Below are 21,244 nucleotides of genomic sequence, written 5' to 3' on the forward strand. Positions count from 1 at the left end.
AATGAAAAACAAGTAGAGAAATAGTGTTTTCACTCTTTAACAACACAGGGACAAACTGCTGAGATGCTTGACTGCTTCTGTCATGTGTGATGGATGGTGCAAATAGAAGAATGCAAAATGCACAGCGAATGCAAAAATATCTGTGGTTTAAAAGAACTTTTGCTCAAGAGGTTGGAGGCTTTGTTATTGTAACCATGTTTCAACTGGCACTAGAGATCTGCTTCTAGTTATTGATCTAAAACATTCTTTTGAGTAATTTAGTCTGCTTAGATATAATCTTTGAGACAGGGTATGATGCTGGACTATTTAACAAAACGCAAATAAAATAAATCAATCTTTTGTACTTCTGATTATCACCTGGCAAAGCTTCAATCCCAAGGTATTCTTACCCTGTATCAAATAATTTTCCAAGTGTGTCAAGACAATAATCTTGATAGCAGTGGTATGGCCCTAAGTGGAGATGCCTTCTGTGAGAACCCTCTATTTGAATTTAATACCTGGTGGATCTCTAATTCTTGACAGAGAATTGGCCCAAACAAGCAGGAGTTTATATAAACATCCCCCCACCACACTCCTATATTGCTTCTCCCTCTTGCACTATGACCCCGGGTGCTGATTCTGAGCCTTTGAATGATAGTGGCACTGAAGGGCCAGTTGAGATTTTCCATTCATTTCAACAACCTCTGAAATTGATGTACTCCTTTATCAGAGCTGAACACATCACATTATTTAAGCAGTGGGCTAGAGCAGCATTGTAGATTCAAAGAGGGTTCCAAGGCCCTTGTCTCATCTTAAGTGTTATATTTTAACCTGCTATGTCTACTGCTACCTTATTACAATTCCTTTTCTAGTCTCTGTTTCCTACTTAGCCCTACCAACAACCCCACAGGAGAAAGCAAAGCACAGAAACAGGAACAATCCCCTTTTCAACTAATGTATGCAAAATTTAAAGTTCTGTTGTTTCAAACTAATTAAATTGAACATAAATATTTATTATGTGCACAGTACATAGAATGACAGCTACAGTTTTAAAAAATGAATTATTGATTTAAAAAACTGGAAGTAGTACAGCTTTGTAGACTTTAGTGTGATTTTATAACCTTGGTTCAAAACTGGATTTTGTTTTCCCTTGATGCTTTAAGAGATCATAGTATAAGTAGACATGAACCCCAATTTCCTGTAACTATAGGTGTGAAGTGCATTCTTTAGAGCCACACATTTCAAGTCACTGGTATATTTTCATATCACCTGTCACTACAGACTCCAATACTTACTAAGATATTTTCCAGGCAAGATTAGTTTCCTATCATAGAAGACATGTGCAAGACATCAAAATCAAGCATTCCATTGAGAATGGGGAAAGAAAATGAAAATGTTGCAATTTGTAGGTAATTCTAGTATTTGAAAATGTCACAGTCACCAATGGATCATATTTAGATTGTGCCTTTGCATGCTTAGCCATAGAAAAAGAAAAATTAGCACACATACTTAGAAACCCCCTCCCCTCAAATTAAAGCCAGAGATTACACCCAAAACACACACCATACTAAACTCACCAAAATAATGTGAATATTAAATTAAATAGTAGGCAAATATTTTGGAAAATGTCAAGTATTATAAAAAGTATGAGGAAAATATAAATTTTTCTATCTTCAAGAAGCTTAAATGTTTTTCTACTTTACTATTTGTCTTTTTTTTTTAAAAAGAAGTCAATAGGGGCAGTTAGGTGGTGCAGTGGACAGAGCACTGGCCCTGGATTCAGGAGGACCTGAGTTCAAATCCAGCCTCAGACACTTGACACTTACTAGCTGTGTAACCCTGGGCAAGTCACTTAACCCCAATTGCCACACCAAAAAAAAAAAATAAATAAAAAATAAAAAGAAATCAATAAGTAGCTTATTGACTAAAACTTTATTTTCTTTTCATAATTCAAAATAAAATACAAGAAGCCATGACAGTATTTGTCTCAGATTCCTCTCCTACAAAATGAAAAAATAAACTTTGCTCTACCTAACTCACAGAGTTGCTGTGGGCCATTATTACTATTGCTTTTGATAATAAAAATAATATGAAATAAGGGTAAATGCCTTATATCTTCTCTACTATGTAAAAAGGGGTTCTAATGTGAAAATAACAAATATACACACATATGTATATATACATATACATATATATAATTATCTCAGGTGTCATGATAAATACAATGTTGGATTTGGCCTTGACATCTGCTACCAATTATATTAGATTCTTTAATTTCTCATAATGGCATGAGGATAATTAGGCAGATGATGCAAAAAGTGATGAAACAAAGATAAAAATTATTTTCTAAATTAATATCATAATTGTCTTCTCAATTTATTCTCCACAGGGGTGAGTGTAGTAATATTAAATTTTAGAGAGTGTTTCAATTTTTATTTTTATTATATGTTTCATGCATAACAACTGGACAATAATGGTAAAATCTCTAAAAGATTCTGAATTTCCTTAGACATGTTTTTGAGAACTCTCATTGTTTGATTTGGTTATTGGCAAAGCTATTTAAAGTTGTGTTAAGCTCAATTTTGTAGAAAAATCTCCCAGCTGATTACCAGTATCTGAAACACCTGAGGGACTTTACAATCACACCTATACTATCAGCATCCACACCTGAAAGATATTCTACAACTATACCCAGAGGACATCCCAAGAATCATCTGATAAAAGATATCCAAAGACTTAAATGGACATTTTCCTGTTTTCCTTTTCCCCATTGTATACACTGTTTATAATGTCCACTTACTAAAGCAGAGTGCCCCCTTTAGTTTTTCTCTGTTTGTAATGTCCACCTGCTAAAAGGGGAGTGCTCCCTTTTAGCCTTTTTTAATGCGTTGCTCAATTTCTTTTTCTCTCTTTTCATTACTTTGTTAGTCATAAGTATCTGTAATGTTATTGCTTCATTTAAGGAAATGATGTTTCTTCATGAAGCACAGAGGGGAGTGTGAGAATCAGAGCGCCACCACCCTGCTGAGCAAGACATTGTGAGAACCAGAGAAGCTCTATTTTGAGGAGAAAGCATGTGATCAGCCTCTGGAAACTGCCTAGTGTCCAGAAGTTACGTCTATTCATAGACTGCCTGTAAGTCACGTCAATCAATGCTACCAGCCCATTAGCTTGGAACTGTGTGTGGGGACAGCCCTGCTTCCTGTTTCACAGGGGGCTTCTGGGAGAAGCTGTTGAGGATCACCCTTTTCATTCAGGGACTTTGGTTTGGGGGCAGAGGGAAAGGAAAGGAGATAGGCTTTTCTTGCTGTACTCCATGTGTTATCTTTACTCTTTAATAAATGCTTAAAAGCCTAAACTCTTGCTGAATTTATCAATAAATCTTAGCTAATTTCTCCCCCACCCTGGGGTCAAGTCAGGCAACCATGCACTAGATTTTAAACATCACAGTGTGTGTGTGTGTGTGTTTGTGTGTTTGTGTTTGTGTGTGTATGTATATGTATGTATGTGTATATATATGTATGTATGTATTTTGGGTGGCTGGGTAGCACAGTGGAGAGAGAGATGGACTTGGAATCAGAAATTTAGGAAGACCTGAGTTCAAATTCAAACTCAGAGACTTATTAGCTGTGTGATCCTGGTAAAGTCACTTCCTTTTATTTGCCTCAGTTTCCTGATCTGTAAACCAAGGATAATGAATGATACCACTGACTTTCAAGGGCTATAAGGATCAAATGAGATAACTTTTTTTTGCTGAGGCAATTGGGATTAAGTGACTTGCCTAGGGTCACACAGCTAGTAAGTGTTAAGTGTCTGAGGCCGGATTTGAACTCAGGTCCTCCTGACTCCAGGGCTGGTGCTCTATTTACTGTGCCACCTAGCTACCCCCCAAATGAGATAATATTTGTCAAGAGCTTTGTAAACCTTAAAGTATTATATAAATGCTATGTCTTATTCTTATCACCATTACTGCTATTGTTACTTTTATTCTTCTTTTAGGAAAATTTCTACAAAATGGTTAATTTGTATTTTTTTTAAAACAGTGCTTAAATGAAACTGGTTATTGTCTGATGAAAGGGGCAGCTAGGTGGTGTAGTGGATAAGACATTCCAGCAAAGGTATTTTGGTTGCTTTTTTTTCCTTCAGTTTTGGGACTTATTCCATTAGTGGATTTCAGAGTCAGGGTTCCTTTCCCCCCTTTAGGCCTTAATCTTTTAAAAGTAGAACTTCAGTTCCTTGTTCTCTAAGATGCAGCCATCTGTTTAGCCACATTGGCCTGACATTGAGGCAATACATGGGAGCAGTTTGCCTCGCTGAAACCACTCCTCCAGAAGCAGGCTGATCTTGTCATTCATCTACTTCTCTCTATTTCTTCTGGATCTGCTTTGATGGCTTCTTATGGAAAATGTTCTCTTCCCAGGGAGTCAATTTTGCCCCTTTCTTCCTGCCCAGAAGCAGAGCACGGCATAATGAGATGGCTACTATTGATAGTATGTAATGCTCTTGATGACTACACCAGTCTCTTGCTTTGGACACACTTATTGATGGATTCATTGTAGATTACACTAACAATGCTGGTTTGTGGGGTATAACCCTTGGAACCACAGAAGAAGTTGCCCACATCCAGCCTCAGCTCCTGGCACTACATGTTGCCACCTGAGACTCACACCATTTGACTGTGTCGAGGGTTGATCTTGGTGGGCAGCCTAATTCTCCCTGTGCTTCCTGCGCCAGGGCTTCTGCTCATCCCTGCTCTTGCAGGGCTTATACCAGTTGTCCTTTAAAATGCTTTTAAAAATGCTCTTAAAATTCTATTTGAATTGTACATTTTATGTATTTTATGAACTTATATGTAACTAGAAGACATTAGCAGTATAACATAATGCCAACAGAATAAAGTCTCTCAATCAATCCCTACAAGCATCTAAGAATTTAAATTCCATTTCATTGCTTTTCTCCAGCCCATATTTACTTAAAACAGTACAGAAATGGGTATTCATAGTATTTCTAAAGACCTTCAGAACTGATTTCATAATCTCTTACATTTCAGGCAACATTCATATCTCAGATAGAAAACAGACCAGATGATGCCTGAGGGACATTCCAACTCTGGGATTCTACAAGCAAATATCATGAGGCTCTGTGAACAGGTAATTTAGATCTCTCCTGCTGTACTTTAAGACCAAGGATTCGTTTCTGATCTCTTCGGGGATGGAGAACAACTGTGTACTATTCTTTTTTAACAATTATACTTTATATGCATCAAATTAGTTAATATATACTTTGACTTTCTTTTTGGCTGTATAATTTAATCTAGCCAGAAAATCAGTGCAAGTTTCAAGAGTTAAATGGGTTCAAGTGTTGGAATATCAAAGGTTGTTTTTCAGGTATGTAGTCTTGGCTGCACAAGGTCCAGAAGTCAGGGGTAGGGAAACAGAAAAACTTAATGGTCTAAAGTGAAGAAGGTGGGCAGGATGGTAGCAGGCAATGAATAGCAGGCAGGCTTAGACTGGTGAAGGTCACTGAACCTTATGACTATGAGTTTTTTGGTGTTTTTTTGTTTTTATGAGGCAATTGGGGTTAAGTGACTTGCCCAGGGTCACACAGCTAGTAAGTGTCAAGTGTCTGAGGCCGGATTTGAACTCAGGTCCTCCTGAATCCAGGGCTGGTAATTAATCCACTGTGCCACCTAGCTGCCCCCGATTATGAGTTTTTTGACTGAGAATAATGAGAAATGGAAAGCCCCTACAAGGTTCTGAGGGGAAGAGAGGTATGGTCAAAAGAACACTTAGAAGGATACTAGTGGCAGCAGAGAAGGCAGATAGAAAGGAAAAGATGCCAAAGACAGAGACAGGAGACTAGATTATTATATAAAATGAGTTCTTAAATCTGGCTGTGGTGGTGAGAGGAAGGAATAGAGTCATGAGGTGTTATGGTAGAAATACCAGCAGGACTTGGCAGTAAGTGAATATTCATGACACAGAAGAAAAAACAAAAATAGGATCTGATGATATGAACAAAAAGGGAATAGCAAAAGGGTAATGATGAAAGTGATTGAGATAAGAAACTAAAATAAGGACATTCAAGCTTGTGTCTTTGCTTCTGCTTTTCCCCTCTATTGGGGGAAGAAGAAAAAAAATTAATCTATCCAACATCTATTTATTAATTGTCTATTATGTTTAAGGCACTGTGCCTAGGAATTATGAGAAATCTGATTGAAAATGGAGCATAATTCCTTGCTCTAATGGCGCTTACATACTAATAAGAAGTACATACAAGACATGGTATTTGGTTACCAAGTAACTCTAATGGTTGGTTGGTTGGTTGTCCTTCATTGTGGAAGAGGACCAAAATGACACCACTGTGTTGGGGTCAAGGTACAGTGTGTCCAACTGTGGTTGATCAGACCAATATGTGTTCAGAAGGCTCTGCCATAGGTCAGGCACAAATACTCCATATGAACATTTGTGGTGTAGATGTCTCTAAATTTGTACATCTCATGTTTATATAAATAAAAACTTTATAACGTAAGAGATTTACAAAGAAAAGGATGATGTAAATTACAACATTTTATATCTTTTGGAGGAAAAAACTACTCTGCTTTTTAACTCAAATGGTGCCTTGAGTTCCTCTGCAAATAATTGATCCATTTAGGCACATAATTATATATAATTAGGGAGGGTATAGAACTATTGACTCACTGGAAAGAGTAGGGGGATTTCATAGACTAAATATGTTTAAAATCTAAATGTGTTGTCTAAAAAAATCTGTGTGGCCGCCTTAAATTAGAAGCTTTAGCACCAGTCTTTGGGCATTAAGCATTTATTAAAGCATACCAGGTATTCACGTGGAGTTCAGAAAGTTAAGAAAAGGCCTATCTAGTCTAGAGTTCCAGCCTGGTTGGATTCTTCCTCAAGTCCTCCACCACTAGCCTGTTTCAATCACGAACTGCTAAGTAAACACTTTGCCTTTTATTGGATAAGCAGTTACAATCTCTAAGACAGTATCTCTCTTTTTCCCTGTCTGCTTGCTTTGATCTACTACTTTTGACTGACATATATAATAATGGGGAATCAGAAATGTGTTCTGACCACCAAAGCCCACAATCCCACAGATGGGCAAATGTCATCTAAAAACACTGGACCATAAATGGCTCCTAGATTTTCCATTAGCAGTAATGGTCAAAAATGTCTCTACTTAGAAATCTGTAGGTGATTTATGGATTCAAAATACAGTCTATTTCTAATTAAGGATTTTGAAAATATATTCTGTATATCACTAAGTCTATCTTGCTTCTCCTTCACTGACAACTGGTCACAGTAAGTGACTTGATCTCCTCATCAAGTTGATTCATTTTTACAAGTCTGCTTGGGAGAGTTGCTGCTCTGCACAAAGGCTTTGGCATATTTGTGATCTGAGAAAGTCTTAAGTTGGTTGTAGTCTACAGGCATCAAAGTTCGATCAGTTAGCAAACATTTATTATGCACTCAGTATAAGTTCCAGATTGTTAAGCAGGTCAAAGAGGAGGGCAAAATCTGAGTCATTTGCTCCCTCCTATTGAATCTTGGACTACCCTTTACCCTTTCATCTTCAAGAGACATGTATGTAATCATCTTCTCTCCTCTAGGGGGCCGACACTGCACAGGAATTCTCCTTCCCCAGGTAAAAGGCTGTTTCCCTGAACTCTTGAACTTAGAGTCACTAAATGGGCAACTTCCAAAGATGGTGCTACTTAAAATATTCTCCTGCTATTACTAGAAGGCTACATTTGTGATCACACTATTGAACAAATGTCCCTCTCTACCCAGGAAGTTAGAGTTGCTGAATTTTTACCACTTGGTTCTCCTCTTCACAGCTTCTAACAGCTAAAGAACATATGCCTGTTCTTCCTCTTCTCCTTCCTCTTCTCTGTCTCCATCTCTCAGTAACTTGGGGACCAGAATTCCCTTCTTGGGACTATCATGAGATCACATGCACTTCTCTATGGCCTTTGCCCTAAGGAAAGCATTGATGCCTACTACTCTTGAGAACCACTCTCCAATGGGACTAAGACCCAGGACCCTGCAGCACTCTGGTCTGTCCATCATGTAGAGGGAAAAAGAGAAAAGAAAAAGTCCCAAAGAGAAAAAAGGCCACTTTCTTCTTCCTGTTACTCCTGTTGCTTTATGCTCTTATAATATTCTAAGTATATTATAGCTCCTTCTTAATTATTTTTCTCTCACCTCCTTAATGTCGTAAGTTTTTTTGAGGACAAGGGCTGTGTAGTTTTTCATTTTTGTATCTTCTTCCTTGCACACAGTAGGCACACAATAAGCATTTGCTGAATTGATGTAGCGAACAATCTTGTGTGACTGGAGGACTTGCCCACAGAATAATTAAATTCAATCCAATCTTACCCTCTCTAATTCAGTTCAACTTTTAGATACAAATGTACCAACTTCCTTCTGTCCTTCCACTGTATTCACAAACTCATGAACAGTAAGCAAGTCAGTAATAGCCCCAGCCTAAGCCTCTGTGGTTTGTTGTTTAGGTTTTGATGGTAATTGTTTTCTGTTCTGGCCAGAAACTCTGAGGGACTTTCCATCCCAGATTTATATTTTTGTGATGGTAAATTGGGCCATCTTTTGTCTCAATTCTTACCTAGCTCTTAGTCATTGAATGGGCATTGTCTCAGATGAACTGAGAAATTGGGGAAAAACACCTTAATTTAGAAACACCAAGGTCACCCCTTGCATCCTGGGCCATTGTCAGTCATTTTGACTTTTGTCTTGCCATTGGACTTCTATGACTCTGGAGCAGAGAGTGAAGCTGAAGACTATCCACAGCTCTGCCTCACTTAAATCCAATCCATAAGCAAGTCAAGACATCATCCTCATGATGTCATTGGTCTTCTTCAAGAATGAAGGATGAGGTGTGGCTAGGTGGCGCAGTGGATAGAGCACCGGCCCTGGAATCAGGAGTACTTGAGTTCAAATCCGGCCTCAGACACTTAACACTTACTGGCTGTGTGACCCTGGGCAAGTCACTTAACCCCAATTGCCTCTCTAAAAAAAAAAAAGAATGAAGGATGAACAACAACAAATAGTAGGCAAGAAGGTACACATGGTACAGAGAACCTCCTCTAGTGATAAAAAATCTCTTTAGACAGCTTTAATAAGCAAGTATCTCTATGTCAGCTTCCCTTAGTGTGAAAGAAAAAGTAGCTCACCTTTATATACAGAGGCTCTCTAGGTTGATCAATAAGAATGCAAGCTTTTTCCTCCCACACAGGATTGAGATTCTTGTGTATTATTTTACTTCTAAAAACTTCTTTTCCTCCAATTTTAAACTTCACGTACGGATCACTTGTCCCTGTTTAGAGAGAGACACATTGATCCATGTTAATCATGTCTTTTCATGCAAACAGAAATGGTGGCTCCAATTACATATCACAAAATATTTTGTGATCATAGAAGATCATGAAAAACATCATGTAGAAAAATAAGACAAGCATATTTTGTCTTGTTTTCCTTATGTAATCAAAAGTCAATCAATATATTTTTTATCTCTGAACAGGTTTTTTCTTTATAGGGAAACCCTATCCTAGTATGAAAAATTATAACAGCATTATCAACAAGGGACTCGTTATCTTCTTCCCTAAACTCAACCTTTATCCAAACTTCTCTATTTTTGGTGAAGGCACCACTGTACTCTTAGTCACCAGGTTCACGGCCTTGGAGCTATTTTTGACCCTTCCTTCTTAATAACTACTGACAGTAGCCAACAATTAAATAGTGCTTACTATATGCCAGGCATTATGTTAAGCTCTTTACAATTATTATCTCATTTGATGTTTACAATAACCCTGGGATGTGGGTGCTATTAATATCCCCATTTTATACATGGGGAAAGTGGGGCAAAAAGAGGGTAAGTGACTTGTCCTGGATGACATAGCTAGTAAGTATCTGAGACAGGATTTGAAGTCAGGTCTTCCCGACTACAGCACTAGTGCTCTATCCACTGTAATACCTAGTTGTCCTTTTCATTAGATTGTGAGCTCCTTGAGGGCAGAGACTGTCTTTTGACTTTTTCTTTTTTTATCCCCAGTGCTTAGCATAGTGCCTGGCCTTTAAGTAAGCCTTTAAGAAATGTTTATTTGATTGATTCCTTCTTCCTCATTCTACCTGCATCTAATCAATTGCCAAGTCTAATTGATTTCACCTTCACATTTTCTGCCCACTTGTCATTTTCTCCATTAGCTCTCATCAGTTATCAACCAGAATATTCTAATAATCTCTTAATTGGTCTCCTAGCCTCCAATGCCTTTCCCCTTGTGACCTACCATTCTCATAACTGTCAGATTGATACTCTTAAAACATAGGACTGACCATGTTATTCCTTTGCTCAAGAATCTTCAGCGGCTCCTTATTGTCTCTGGGGTAAAAGAGAATCTCTTGCTTATGGCATTTACAGGCTTCCACGATATGATTTTGACCTATCTTTCCATACTTAATATAACTCCCCTTTGTATACTTTACATTCTAGTAAATATAGCTTTTTTGCTTTTCCTCAAACTTACTATTCAAACTCCAGCCTCCATGCTTTTGCAATCTGTCACCATACCTGGAACATATTCCCTTCTCACCACTTAGAATCTTAGAACCATGGTTTGTTTATTTGTTTGTTTGTTTTTAACACTACTCAATATGTACCTCCAAGGAAATCAAAGAAAGAATGCTAGGTAGCACAGTGAATAGAGTACTAGTCCTGGAATCAGAAAGACCTGAGTTCAAATCTACCCTGGACAAGTATTTTATCAGCTTCCATTGGTTCAATTATAATTTCTTTTTTTTTTCTTTTCTGTGGGGCAATGAGGGTTAAGTGACTTGCCCAGGGTCACACAGCTAGTAAGTGTCAAGTGTCTGAGGCCAGATTTGAACTCAGGTCCTCCTGAATCCCGGGTTGGTGCTTTATCCACTGCGCCAACTAGCTGCCGTCAATTATAATTTCCATATAGGATATATATCCTTTACAGAATATGTATGTGTATATCTGGTTTATATGATACATACACATATATATGTTGTCAACCTGAAATCTAATGAAAACAATCAATATAACAAAATTAAGGTTTTTGATCAGGGCAGAAGAATTGCAGCTTGTGGTACCACATAGCACATGCTGGGGTACCCAAAAAAAGGGAACTGGGGGCAAGGTTTATGTGGGGTACTAAAACAGAGAGAACAAGATGAGATTGTCTTTGGAAAGAGTAAATTTCTCTAGGTTTCACAAGGTAAGTTGTTTTGAATAACAAGCAAAATTATGTAAAGAAAGCTTAGGTGGGGCAGTTAGATGGCACAGTGGATAAGGCATAAGCCCTGGGTTTAGGAGGACCTGAGTTCAAATCGGGACTGAGACACTTGACACTTATAGCTGTGTAACCCTGGGCAAGTCACTTAACCCTCATTGCCCTGCCAATTAAAAAAAAAAAAGCTTAGGAATCTCAGGAGGGAAAAGTTTGGGAGATCCACAAAATAACCAGAAGCAAAAATGATAATAGCTGGTCAGGCCCAGGTAACTCATTGGCCTTGGAATAGAAAGCAGATGGAATTCAGTTAATTCTCTGTTAATCATGTTTTTCAACGTGTATGTTTGCATGTGTGTGATAGGGCATCCATGTGGAGATGTCTAGCAGATAATTGGTTATGTAGGTTGGGGATGAATAGATGCAGGAGACATGCAGGAGATGTATACAGATGCATATCTCCTCCATTTCTACTCTATTATCTATCTGCCTCAGTATCTTAACTATAAAATGAGAATAATAGCACCTACCACCCAGGGCTGATGTGAGGATCAAATGAGGTAATCCTTGTAAATGGCTCAGTATTTAGAATATAGTAGACATACAATTCCTTGTTCCTTTTCCATTCCCATATTCCAAAATGTTTATAGCAGCACTGTTTTGTGGTAAAACAGCAAACAGTTCACAGGAAGCACAAGGACTTTTAGCAGCAGGGATGTTGGGACAAATAGCTTTACATACTTTTATAGCTTTTGAGGGTCCCATTGTAAAATGAGTTATATACATAACGATGACTTTGCATTATCAAGAAAAGTTTTAAAATGTTCACTGGAGAAAAGTAGTTTAAGTTTTGGGCAATGGATAAAGTACTGGGCCTAGAGTCAGGGAGACCTGAGCTCAAACCCAGCCTCAGATACTTATAATCGTATGATGCTGGGAAACCAACCTCGTTCTTTTTTAGCTTCTTCATCTGTAAAATGGGGATGATAATAATAGCAGCTCCTGAGATTACTGTAAGGCTCAAATGAGATAAGAATAAAGAGCTTGTAAACTTGAAAGTTCTAAATAAATGCTTCTTTTTCTTCCTCCTCTTCTTCCTTCTTCCTCTTCTTCCTTTCTCCTTTCTCTTCCTTCCTCCTCCTTTTTTCCTTCTCTTCTTCCTCCTTTTTTTTTCTCTGCCTCCTATTCTTTTTACTAATCTTTTAGGAAGATTTCTACAAAATGATTTTTGTGTTTTTTAAAAACTCTTAAATTAAACTGCTTATTGCTGACAATGCTGGTCGACTGAGGCATTATTATAACACACTAAATAAATGCTTTTAGACATTCCATTAATTTCCTGAACCTGGCACACTGGAGTTGAAGCCTTCAGAAGACACCTCCTGGTGGAGAGATGGGAAACTACAGGTGGGGTATGAGGCACACTTCTTCAGATATGTTCAATGTGTTGATTTGTTTTAATGACAATTTATTTGTTTCAAGGAAAAGGTTTTTTGTTTGTTTTTTGCAGAAGGGAAGAATCACTGAGAAATGACAGCAATATTTTTTATAATCTAGAACACTAGATAAATTTAGGAATATATATATATTTTTTACTTCTGCTGCTATGTCCTTAATTTCACTGTTGCTGCTTTTTATTTGTGTGAAATCAAAATCCTTCCTGCATAGTACCCTTGGAATTGTGCTAGATTTATAACAAAAGAACCTGTCTTAGAATCCAGCTATTCCACTTATTACTTGTCTGATTTTAAGCAACTCAATTGACCCCTCTGGGTTTCAGTGTCTTCATCTGTAAAATGAAGGGGTAAGAATTAATTCCTTAGAGGTAATTCAAAAATTATCTCCACATTAACCTACACTTCTGGTTCTATGGATCTATAATCCCTACAGTATGGTCTAGATATTCCTAGTTTTTGAGTCAAGGGGTTTTAAATTTTTTTTTAATGATAAGTAATTATTTCTATAAGGGTAATTCATTAAAAAAATAATATGATGAAAGAATCCCCCAATATTCAATTCAAGTTGACAATGCTGGATTATTTATTTATTTATTTATTTTGGGTGGGGCAATGAGGGTTAAGTGACTTGCCCAGGATCACACAGCTAGTACGTGTCAAGTGTCTGAGCCTGGATTTGAACTCAGGTCCTCCTGAATCCAGGGCTGGTGCTTTATCCACTGTTCCACCTAGCTGCCCCCCAACAATGCTGTAATTAAAGACAACAAAAGACATTGTTTGACAGAAGAAAAAAAGTGGGGACAGAGTCAAGATGGTGAAGAGAAGTAGGAAGTTGCCTGAGCTCTCCCAGATTTCCCTCAGAAATAATAAATCAAGCTTCTAAATAGATTCTGGATCTACAGAACCTACAAAAAGACTGAGTGCAACAATCTTCCAGCTTAAGATAACTTAGAAGGATTTCAGGAAAGGTCTGTTTCACTTTGGTAAAAAGGAGTCACAGTTCAGTGCAGAGGGTGCTGGACAAGCCAGCAAGAGGCTCTTAGCCACAGTATAGATTAGAGGCTGAGGTCCCTCAGTCCTGGATCAGCAAGCTAGTGGAAAAGCAGGCCAGTTGTGAGGCCCCCAACACCAATGCAGAAGGCAGTATGCCAGCTGGGTTATCCACTACACAACAGGTGCAACTAGGCTAGGCCACCCCAGTGCAGTGAGCAAGCTACAAGCTGCTGAGGCCTCAGAGCAGAAAGCCAGTGATCAAGGCTCTAACCCCTAGCAAAAGAAGCTTGGGACAGTGCCCCCTGTGCTCCAGAAGCAGAGCTCAACTTTAAAAGTCATGAAATAGGCTAAATGTCAGTAAGAAACGAAAAAGAACCCTCACCATAGAAAGCTACTATGGTGACAAGGAAGATCAAAAGAGAAATTCAGAAAAGGACCAAACTGTCAAAATGCCTACATGTGAAGCCTCAATGGTGAAGATGAATTGGTCTCAAGACCAAAAAGTCTTCTTGGAAGAGCTCAAAAAGGATTTAAAAAGTCAAACAAGAGGGGCAGCTAGGTGGTGCAGTGGACCTTTCTGTCCCCAATTCAATTTTCTCCACAAGTCTATCATATCTAACTCTTCTAAAATTCTATTTACCTCCTTAACTTCTTTTTTATTGATTTTGTGGTTAAATGCATCTAGTTCTGAGAGGGGGAGGTTGAGGTCACCCATTAGTATAGTTTTGCTGTCTATTTCTTCCTGTAACTAACTGACTTAACTCCTCCTTTAAGAATTTGGATGCTAGGGGCAGCTAGATGACGCAGTGGATAAAGCACTGGCCCTGGATTCAGGAGTACCTGAGTTCAAATCCGGCCTCAGCTAGCTGTGTGACCCTGGGCAAGTCACTTAACCCCCATTGCCCTGCAAAAAAAAAAAGTCAAACAAGAGAGGTAGGAGGAAAAACTGAGGAAAAATGAGTTGCAAGAGAGAGGTAATAGCTTAGAAAAAGAAGGACAAAAATTGACTAAGGAAAACAATTCCTTAAAAAACACAATTGGCAAATTAAAAAAAAACTTAAATGGAGAAAAAACTCCTTAAAAAATGGAATTGGTCAAATGAAAAAATAAGTGTGAAAGCTGACTAAAGAAAGTAATTCCTTAAAAATTAGGATTAGGCAGATGGAAGCTAATGACTCTATGAGACAGGAATCAGTCAAACAGAATCAAAAGAATATAAAACTAGAAGAAAATATATATTTAAAAAAAACTTCATTAGGAAAATGATTCACCCAGAAAATAGATCCAGGAGAGACAATTTAAGAATTATTGGACTACCTGAAAGCCATAATTTTTTTTTTTGAGGGGCAATGAGGGTTAAGTGACTTGCCCAGGGTCACACAGCTAGTAAGTGTCAGGTGTCTGAGGCTGGATTTGAACTCAGGTCCTCCTGAATCCGGGGCCTGTGCTTTATCCACTGCACCACCTAGCTGCCCCTGAAAGCCATAATTTTTAAAAGGGCCTGGACAGATTATTTCAGGAAATTATCAAGGAGAACTCCTCTGATATCCTAATGAGTGGGTGAAATAGTCATTGAAAGAATTCACCTATCACCTCCTGAAAGAGATCCCAAAAGGAAAACTCCAAGGAATATTGTAGTCAAATTCCAGAAAAGGGAAGGAGAAAATACTGCAAGCAGCCAGAAAGAAACAATTTAAATATCAAGGAGCCACAGTCAGGATTATACAGGACCTGACAGCTTCAACAGTAGAGGATCAGAGGGCTTGGGATATGATATTCCATAAGGCAAAGGCGCTTGGATTGCAACCAAGAATCAACTACCCAGCAAAATTGAACATATATATTTCTATCAGGGGAAAAGGTGGACATTTAATTAAATAGGGGACTTTAAAACTATCCTGATGAAAAGACCAGAACTGAACAGAAAATCAATATTTAAATACAAGACTCAAGAAAAGCATAAAAAGGTAAAACAGGAAAAAAAACCCATGTTATTAAGTAAGATTAAAATGTTTACATCCCTACATGGGAAAATGATACTTGTAACCCTTGAGAATTGTATCTCTATTAGGGTAGATAGAAGGAGTATATTTAGATGGAGGGTATGGGTATAAGTTATGATATGATTATGTGATGATGATAATTTTGATGTGATGATATTAAAAAAACTTAAGGGGTGAAAAAAAGGATTATACTGGGAGAAGGGGAAAGGAGAGGCAGAATGGGGGTAAATTACATCACATGAAGAGGAACAAAAGACCTATTATAGTAGAGGGAAGGCAGGGAGGGGGGTGAGCATTGTTTGAACCTTACTCTTATCAGATTTGGCTCAAAGAGAGAATAACATACATATTCAGTTGAGTATAGAAATTTATCTTACCCTATATGGAAGTAGGAGGGGAAAGGGGACAGAAAAGGGGGATGGAGCACTGATAGAAGGGAAGACAGAAGTAGGAGGGGAAGGGGAAAAGAAAAGGAAGTAGAGGCTGATAGAAGAGAGGTAAGATTGAGGGAGGTGGTGGTCAGTAACAAAACACAAGGGGAAAAAAAGGATGGAAGGGAATACACAGTAATCATAACTATGAATGTGAATGGGATGAACTCTCCCTTAAAATGGAAGTGGATAGGACAGTGGATTAGAAACCAGAGTCCTACAATATGTTGTTTACAAGAAGCACATTTGAAGCAGAGAGGTTTCTCTGAGAGTAAAGGTAAAAGTCTGGGGAAGAATATATTATGCTTCAGCTAAGGTTAAAAAACAAACAAACAAACAGGGATAGCAATCCTGATCTCAGATAAAACAAAACCAAAACCAGATCTAATTAAAAGAGATAAAGAAAACTATCTTGCCGAAAGGTACCATAAACAATGAAGTCATATTAATACTAAACATATATGCACCAAGTGGTATAGCATCCAAATTCTTTTTTTTTCTTTTTTTTTTTTTAGTAAGGCAATTGGGGTTAAGTGACTTGCCCAGGGTCACACAGCTAGTAAGTGTTAAGTGTCTGAGGACGGATTTGAACTCAGGTACTCCTGAATCCAGGGCCAGTGCTCTATCCACTGCGTCATCTAGCTGCCCCTAGCATCCAAATTCTTAAAGGAGGAGTTAAGTCAGTTAGTTACAGGAAGAAATAGACAGCAAAACTATACTAATGGGTAACCTCAACCTCCCCCTCTCAGAACTAGATGCATTTAACCACAAAATCAATAAAAAAGAAGTTAAGGAGGTAAATAGAATTTTAGAAGAGTTAGATATGATAGACTTGTGGAGAAAATTGAATTGGGGACAGAAAGGAATACACCCTTTTCTCAGTGGTACATGGCACCTCAGTGGTACTACCTACACCACACAAAAATTGACTATGTATTAGGGAATAAAAAACTTAGAGCCAAATGTAGAAAGGCAAAAATAGTAAAACTTAATTGATGGGCATTCCTTTGACTTCCAATTCTTAGCCACTACAAAAAGAGCTGCTATAAATAGTTTTGTACAAATAGGGTTTATTTTTCTTTTTGGGGATATCTTTGGAATATAAACCTGGCAGTGGTATTGCGGGATCAAAGGGTATGCACAGTTCCAGTTCTACAGCCCTTTGGGCATAGTTCCAAATTGCTCTCTATAATGGTTGTATCTTTTCACAACTTCCTCAACAGTGGATTAGCATCCCAGTTTTCCCACATCCCTCCAACATCCAATATTTTCATTTTTTTGTTGTTGTTTGCCACTCTGATAGGTGTGAGTTGATACCTCAGAGTTGTTTTAAATTGCATTTCTCTGATTAATAGTGATCTAGAGTGTGTCATTTGAAATTATATAGGGGTGCCTATCTCCGTCCCAAGTTTTAGGGAACTTAGCTGGAGTTTCTAATATGTTGTTACTTAGAAATTAGAGGCTATAGCATCAGTTTTGGACATTAAGCATTTATTAAAGCATATTAAATATTAGTAAAGAGAGAGCATGTGGCTCTGAAAGTTCAAAAAGGAGAGAGAGTGGGCTGTGTGGCTGCTCCTCCTGAGTCCCCATGCCAAGAGCGAGTATGCTTCCTGCAGTACAGAAGAGAGGCAGCCCCTACACACTGCTCAAAGCTAATTGGCTAGTATCATTCAAATTTATTGGTTTACTGGACTTGAGGGTGGTCCATGAGCTAACTTCTTTTAGGTAGTCAGGAAGGTCAATCTACATTTCCTTTGAAATTCTCCTGACTCTGGGCTGGCCTTAAGAAAGGTCAGGCAAGGCTCTCTGGGTCCCCCAGAACCCCATTAATTTCTCACAAGAGCATTTTTTCATATAATTATAGAAAGCTGCCTGTTCAGATCCTTTTACCATTTATCAATTGGGGAATGACTTATATTTTTATAAATTTGACTCAGTTCTCTATATATTTGAGAAATGAGGCCTTAATCAAAGATACTTGTTTTAAAAATTCTTTCAGTTAAGGTATTTTAATGAATGATGCCTTCTTTTTTATAGCCCCCCTTGTAATGCAAAGGTAGTAAGTATTCTGCTTCATCAATGAGTTTTGCCATGAGAAATTATATATCATAATCCACCTATGAGAGGTCACTGCAATTTTCTTTTTTTTTAATTAATAAAGTATTTTATTTTTTTCTGATACATGTAAAGATAGTTCTCAACTTTTGTTTATACAAGCTTTCCAATTTCAGATTTTTCTCCCTCCCTCCCCTCCCTCCCCTCCCTCCCCCTCCCCTAGACAGCAGGTAATCTGATATAGGTTATATATATACACATAATAACATTAAACATATTTCTGCATTAGTCATGTTATAAGAGAAAAAATCAGAGCAATGATGAAAAACCTCAAAATAGAAAAAAACAACAGCATCAAAAACAAAAGAAAGAGTATGGTTCATTCAGCATCTATACTCCGCAGTTCTTTTTTTTTTTTCTTGGATTTGGAGATCCTCTTCCATCACAAGTTCCCTGGAACTCTTCTGTGCCATTGCATTGGTGAGAAGAATATAGTCCATCACAGTAGATCAACACTCAATGTTGATGATACTGTGTACAATGTTCTTCTGGTTCTGCTCATCTCACTCATCATCAGCTCATGTAAGACCCTCTAGGTTTCTCTGAACTCCTCCTGCTCATCATTTCTTACAGCACAATAGTATTCCATTGTATTCATATACCACAACTTCCAGCCATTCCCCATTTGATGGGCACCCCCTCAACTTCCCACTGCAATTTTCTGTCTACTTCTCAGTCAAATGCTCCTAATTACTTATACTGAGTTTGCTGCTACCTCTACAAGGATCATATAAAGCTGCAAGGATGAAGCAGCAAAGGAGGTTCAATATCTGGAGCCTTGTTGATGGTATCCTTTCCCTGTTGCACAGTCCCTTTACCTGGGGTCCTGATTTCTTGTTGCTCCAACTGCTCTCCCTGAATTCTGGACAAAACACTTGCCCTGACCTCTGCTACATCTCTAGTTCAGTGCTTTATTATGCTTCCTAGGAAACCATGGATTCTCAAAGGCTATGGAAGCAGAATGTTGGCTCTGGGAGAGCCTACAAAGATGAAAAATCATCAATCTTGGGCCTGTGATTGATTGTATGCCTTCTATCTGAGACCTAGCTTAACATGGGAGAAGCTTATTACTAGGTGGTCTTGGAAATGATGAACTTTTAGGCTACAGCAGCTCTTGAAGGCCATCATGAGTTAGTCTAAGAGCCTTAGTATGGGTTCAGGTGATGTGTGAAAGGCTCTAAATCTACTTTACCAAACAAAACAGGTGCTTAGTACCCCTTTCAGGCTATCTCACTTAGATCCAAATTACAAAAATTGACTGGGGGCAGCTAGGTGGTACAGTAGATAAAGCTCTGGCCCTGAATTCAGGAGGACCTGAGTTTAAATCTGGCCTCAGACATTTGACACGTACTGGCTGTGTGACCCTGGGCAAGTCACTTAACCCTCGTTGCCCCCGCAAAAAATAAAGGAAAAAAAAGAAAATTGACTATAATTGTCTGTGTTCAAATAGCAAAGTAACCACAATATTAACTGGGTGCAATGCATTGCATAATGTTCAGGGGGGAGATATGAAATAAATCAAAAGATATGGGTTTCCCTCCACTCCCAAACCAATATCCCTAAAACACAATCTACATGCTGTTTCCTTACTCTTCTGTGGCTCCCTATTACCCCTAGAATAAAATGCAAAATCATTAACCTGGCATTTTAAAGTCTTTACAATCTGATTCCTAATCATCTTCCTGCTAATTTTATATTCCCTCTCCTCCCTCATACACATAAAGTTCCCATCAAACAAACCTATTAGCTATTGCCTATATATAATATCTCATCTTTTACCTGTTTCTGTGCTCAGGCTATCTGTCTCCCACATTCATCCTGTACTGCTTCCCTTCTTCACATTTTGGAATCCTTTACTTCCTTCACATCATAACTCAGATGCAGCCTCCTAAACAAGGCCTTTCCCGGTACATTTCTCCATCTCTCAACCGCCACAAATGTCTGCCTCTTTAATTATTTTGTATTACATCCTATTTACTTATTTTTTCCTATGTTTTAGGCCCCTGGCAGAATAGAGCTTCCTTGACAGTATGTGCCAGTTTGTTTATCTGAGGGGGTCTTTATGTCACTAGTATCTAATGCAGTGCATTGTGCGTGTTGTTGTTTTCCTTGTGTTATTTTTCAGTCATGCCCAACTCTTCATGATCCCATTTCTTGGTAAAGATCCTGGAATGTTTTGCCATTTCCTTCTCCAGTTCATTTTACAGATGAGGAAACTGAGGCAAAAAGGGCTAAGTGATTTGCTCAGGGTCACAGAGCTAATAAATGTCTGAGGTCAGATTTGAACTCAGGAAGATCAGTGTTCCTGATTCCAGGCCCAGCACTTGATACACAGTGCCACTTAGCATTGAGGATTTTTTAACAAAAGTTTGGTGAATTTGTTAATCTAGGGAGATGAAGATACACAATTAAAAAAAAAAAACAACCTTGGGAACACTTACCAAAAGAAGCCACATGCAAGAGCAAATTGATAGAGTTTTGTGGTTCAGTTGGCTGGAGTTTAGTGCTAATGAGGCTAAATGACAGATCCAATTAAAAACCTTGGCCAGCTATTCCCCCAGATGTATTTCACTGAACCACAAAATGAACTGGGTTAGAGACTGCAAATGGCTCAGTACAATTCCATAACAACCAGTGGAAAAACACCTCAACATATACATTCTACTTCATGTGGGTCATTCATGTCAATTTATCATCACCACTTCCTTATTTAATACAGTAGAATGGAATTTGATAAATTCCTCTTTCTCTACCACTTCCTGTGACAGATTTCTGTGTTCTATTTTTAATTCTTATTAAATTTTTACTTTAACAAAGCCTACCTTATTTTAAGTCCCCTTTCAGGCTCTCAGCCTTACAATTTGGAGTAGTTTGGATCCTTTATCATTTGGGGTTTTTCCTTCTGAAATAGTTAGTCTCTTGGTTTTCTCCATAAAAACTGGGAATATGTTTCAAGGCCCAGAAAAAGTGCTTCATAAA

The 21,244-nt window shown here is 38.1% G+C and overlaps 1 protein-coding gene across 6 annotated transcripts in view; it reads right to left on the reverse strand.

Moving 5' to 3' along the window:
- The window catches only part of MCTP1 (multiple C2 and transmembrane domain containing 1), a 793,635-nt gene that overhangs the window by 371,662 nt on the left and 400,729 nt on the right, over positions 1 to 21,244 (reverse strand). For all 6 annotated transcript variants that reach the window (XM_044001060.1, XM_044001042.1, XM_044001050.1 and 3 more), the window contains exon 3: positions 9,188 to 9,330. In XM_044001060.1, coding sequence (XP_043856995.1) covers positions 9,188 to 9,330 — 143 coding nt within the window. The remainder of the gene's footprint in view (positions 1 to 9,187; positions 9,331 to 21,244) is intronic.

This window comes from Dromiciops gliroides, chromosome 1, assembly GCF_019393635.1.
Source record: "Dromiciops gliroides isolate mDroGli1 chromosome 1, mDroGli1.pri, whole genome shotgun sequence".
NCBI classification, from domain to species: Eukaryota; Metazoa; Chordata; class Mammalia; order Microbiotheria; family Microbiotheriidae; genus Dromiciops; species Dromiciops gliroides.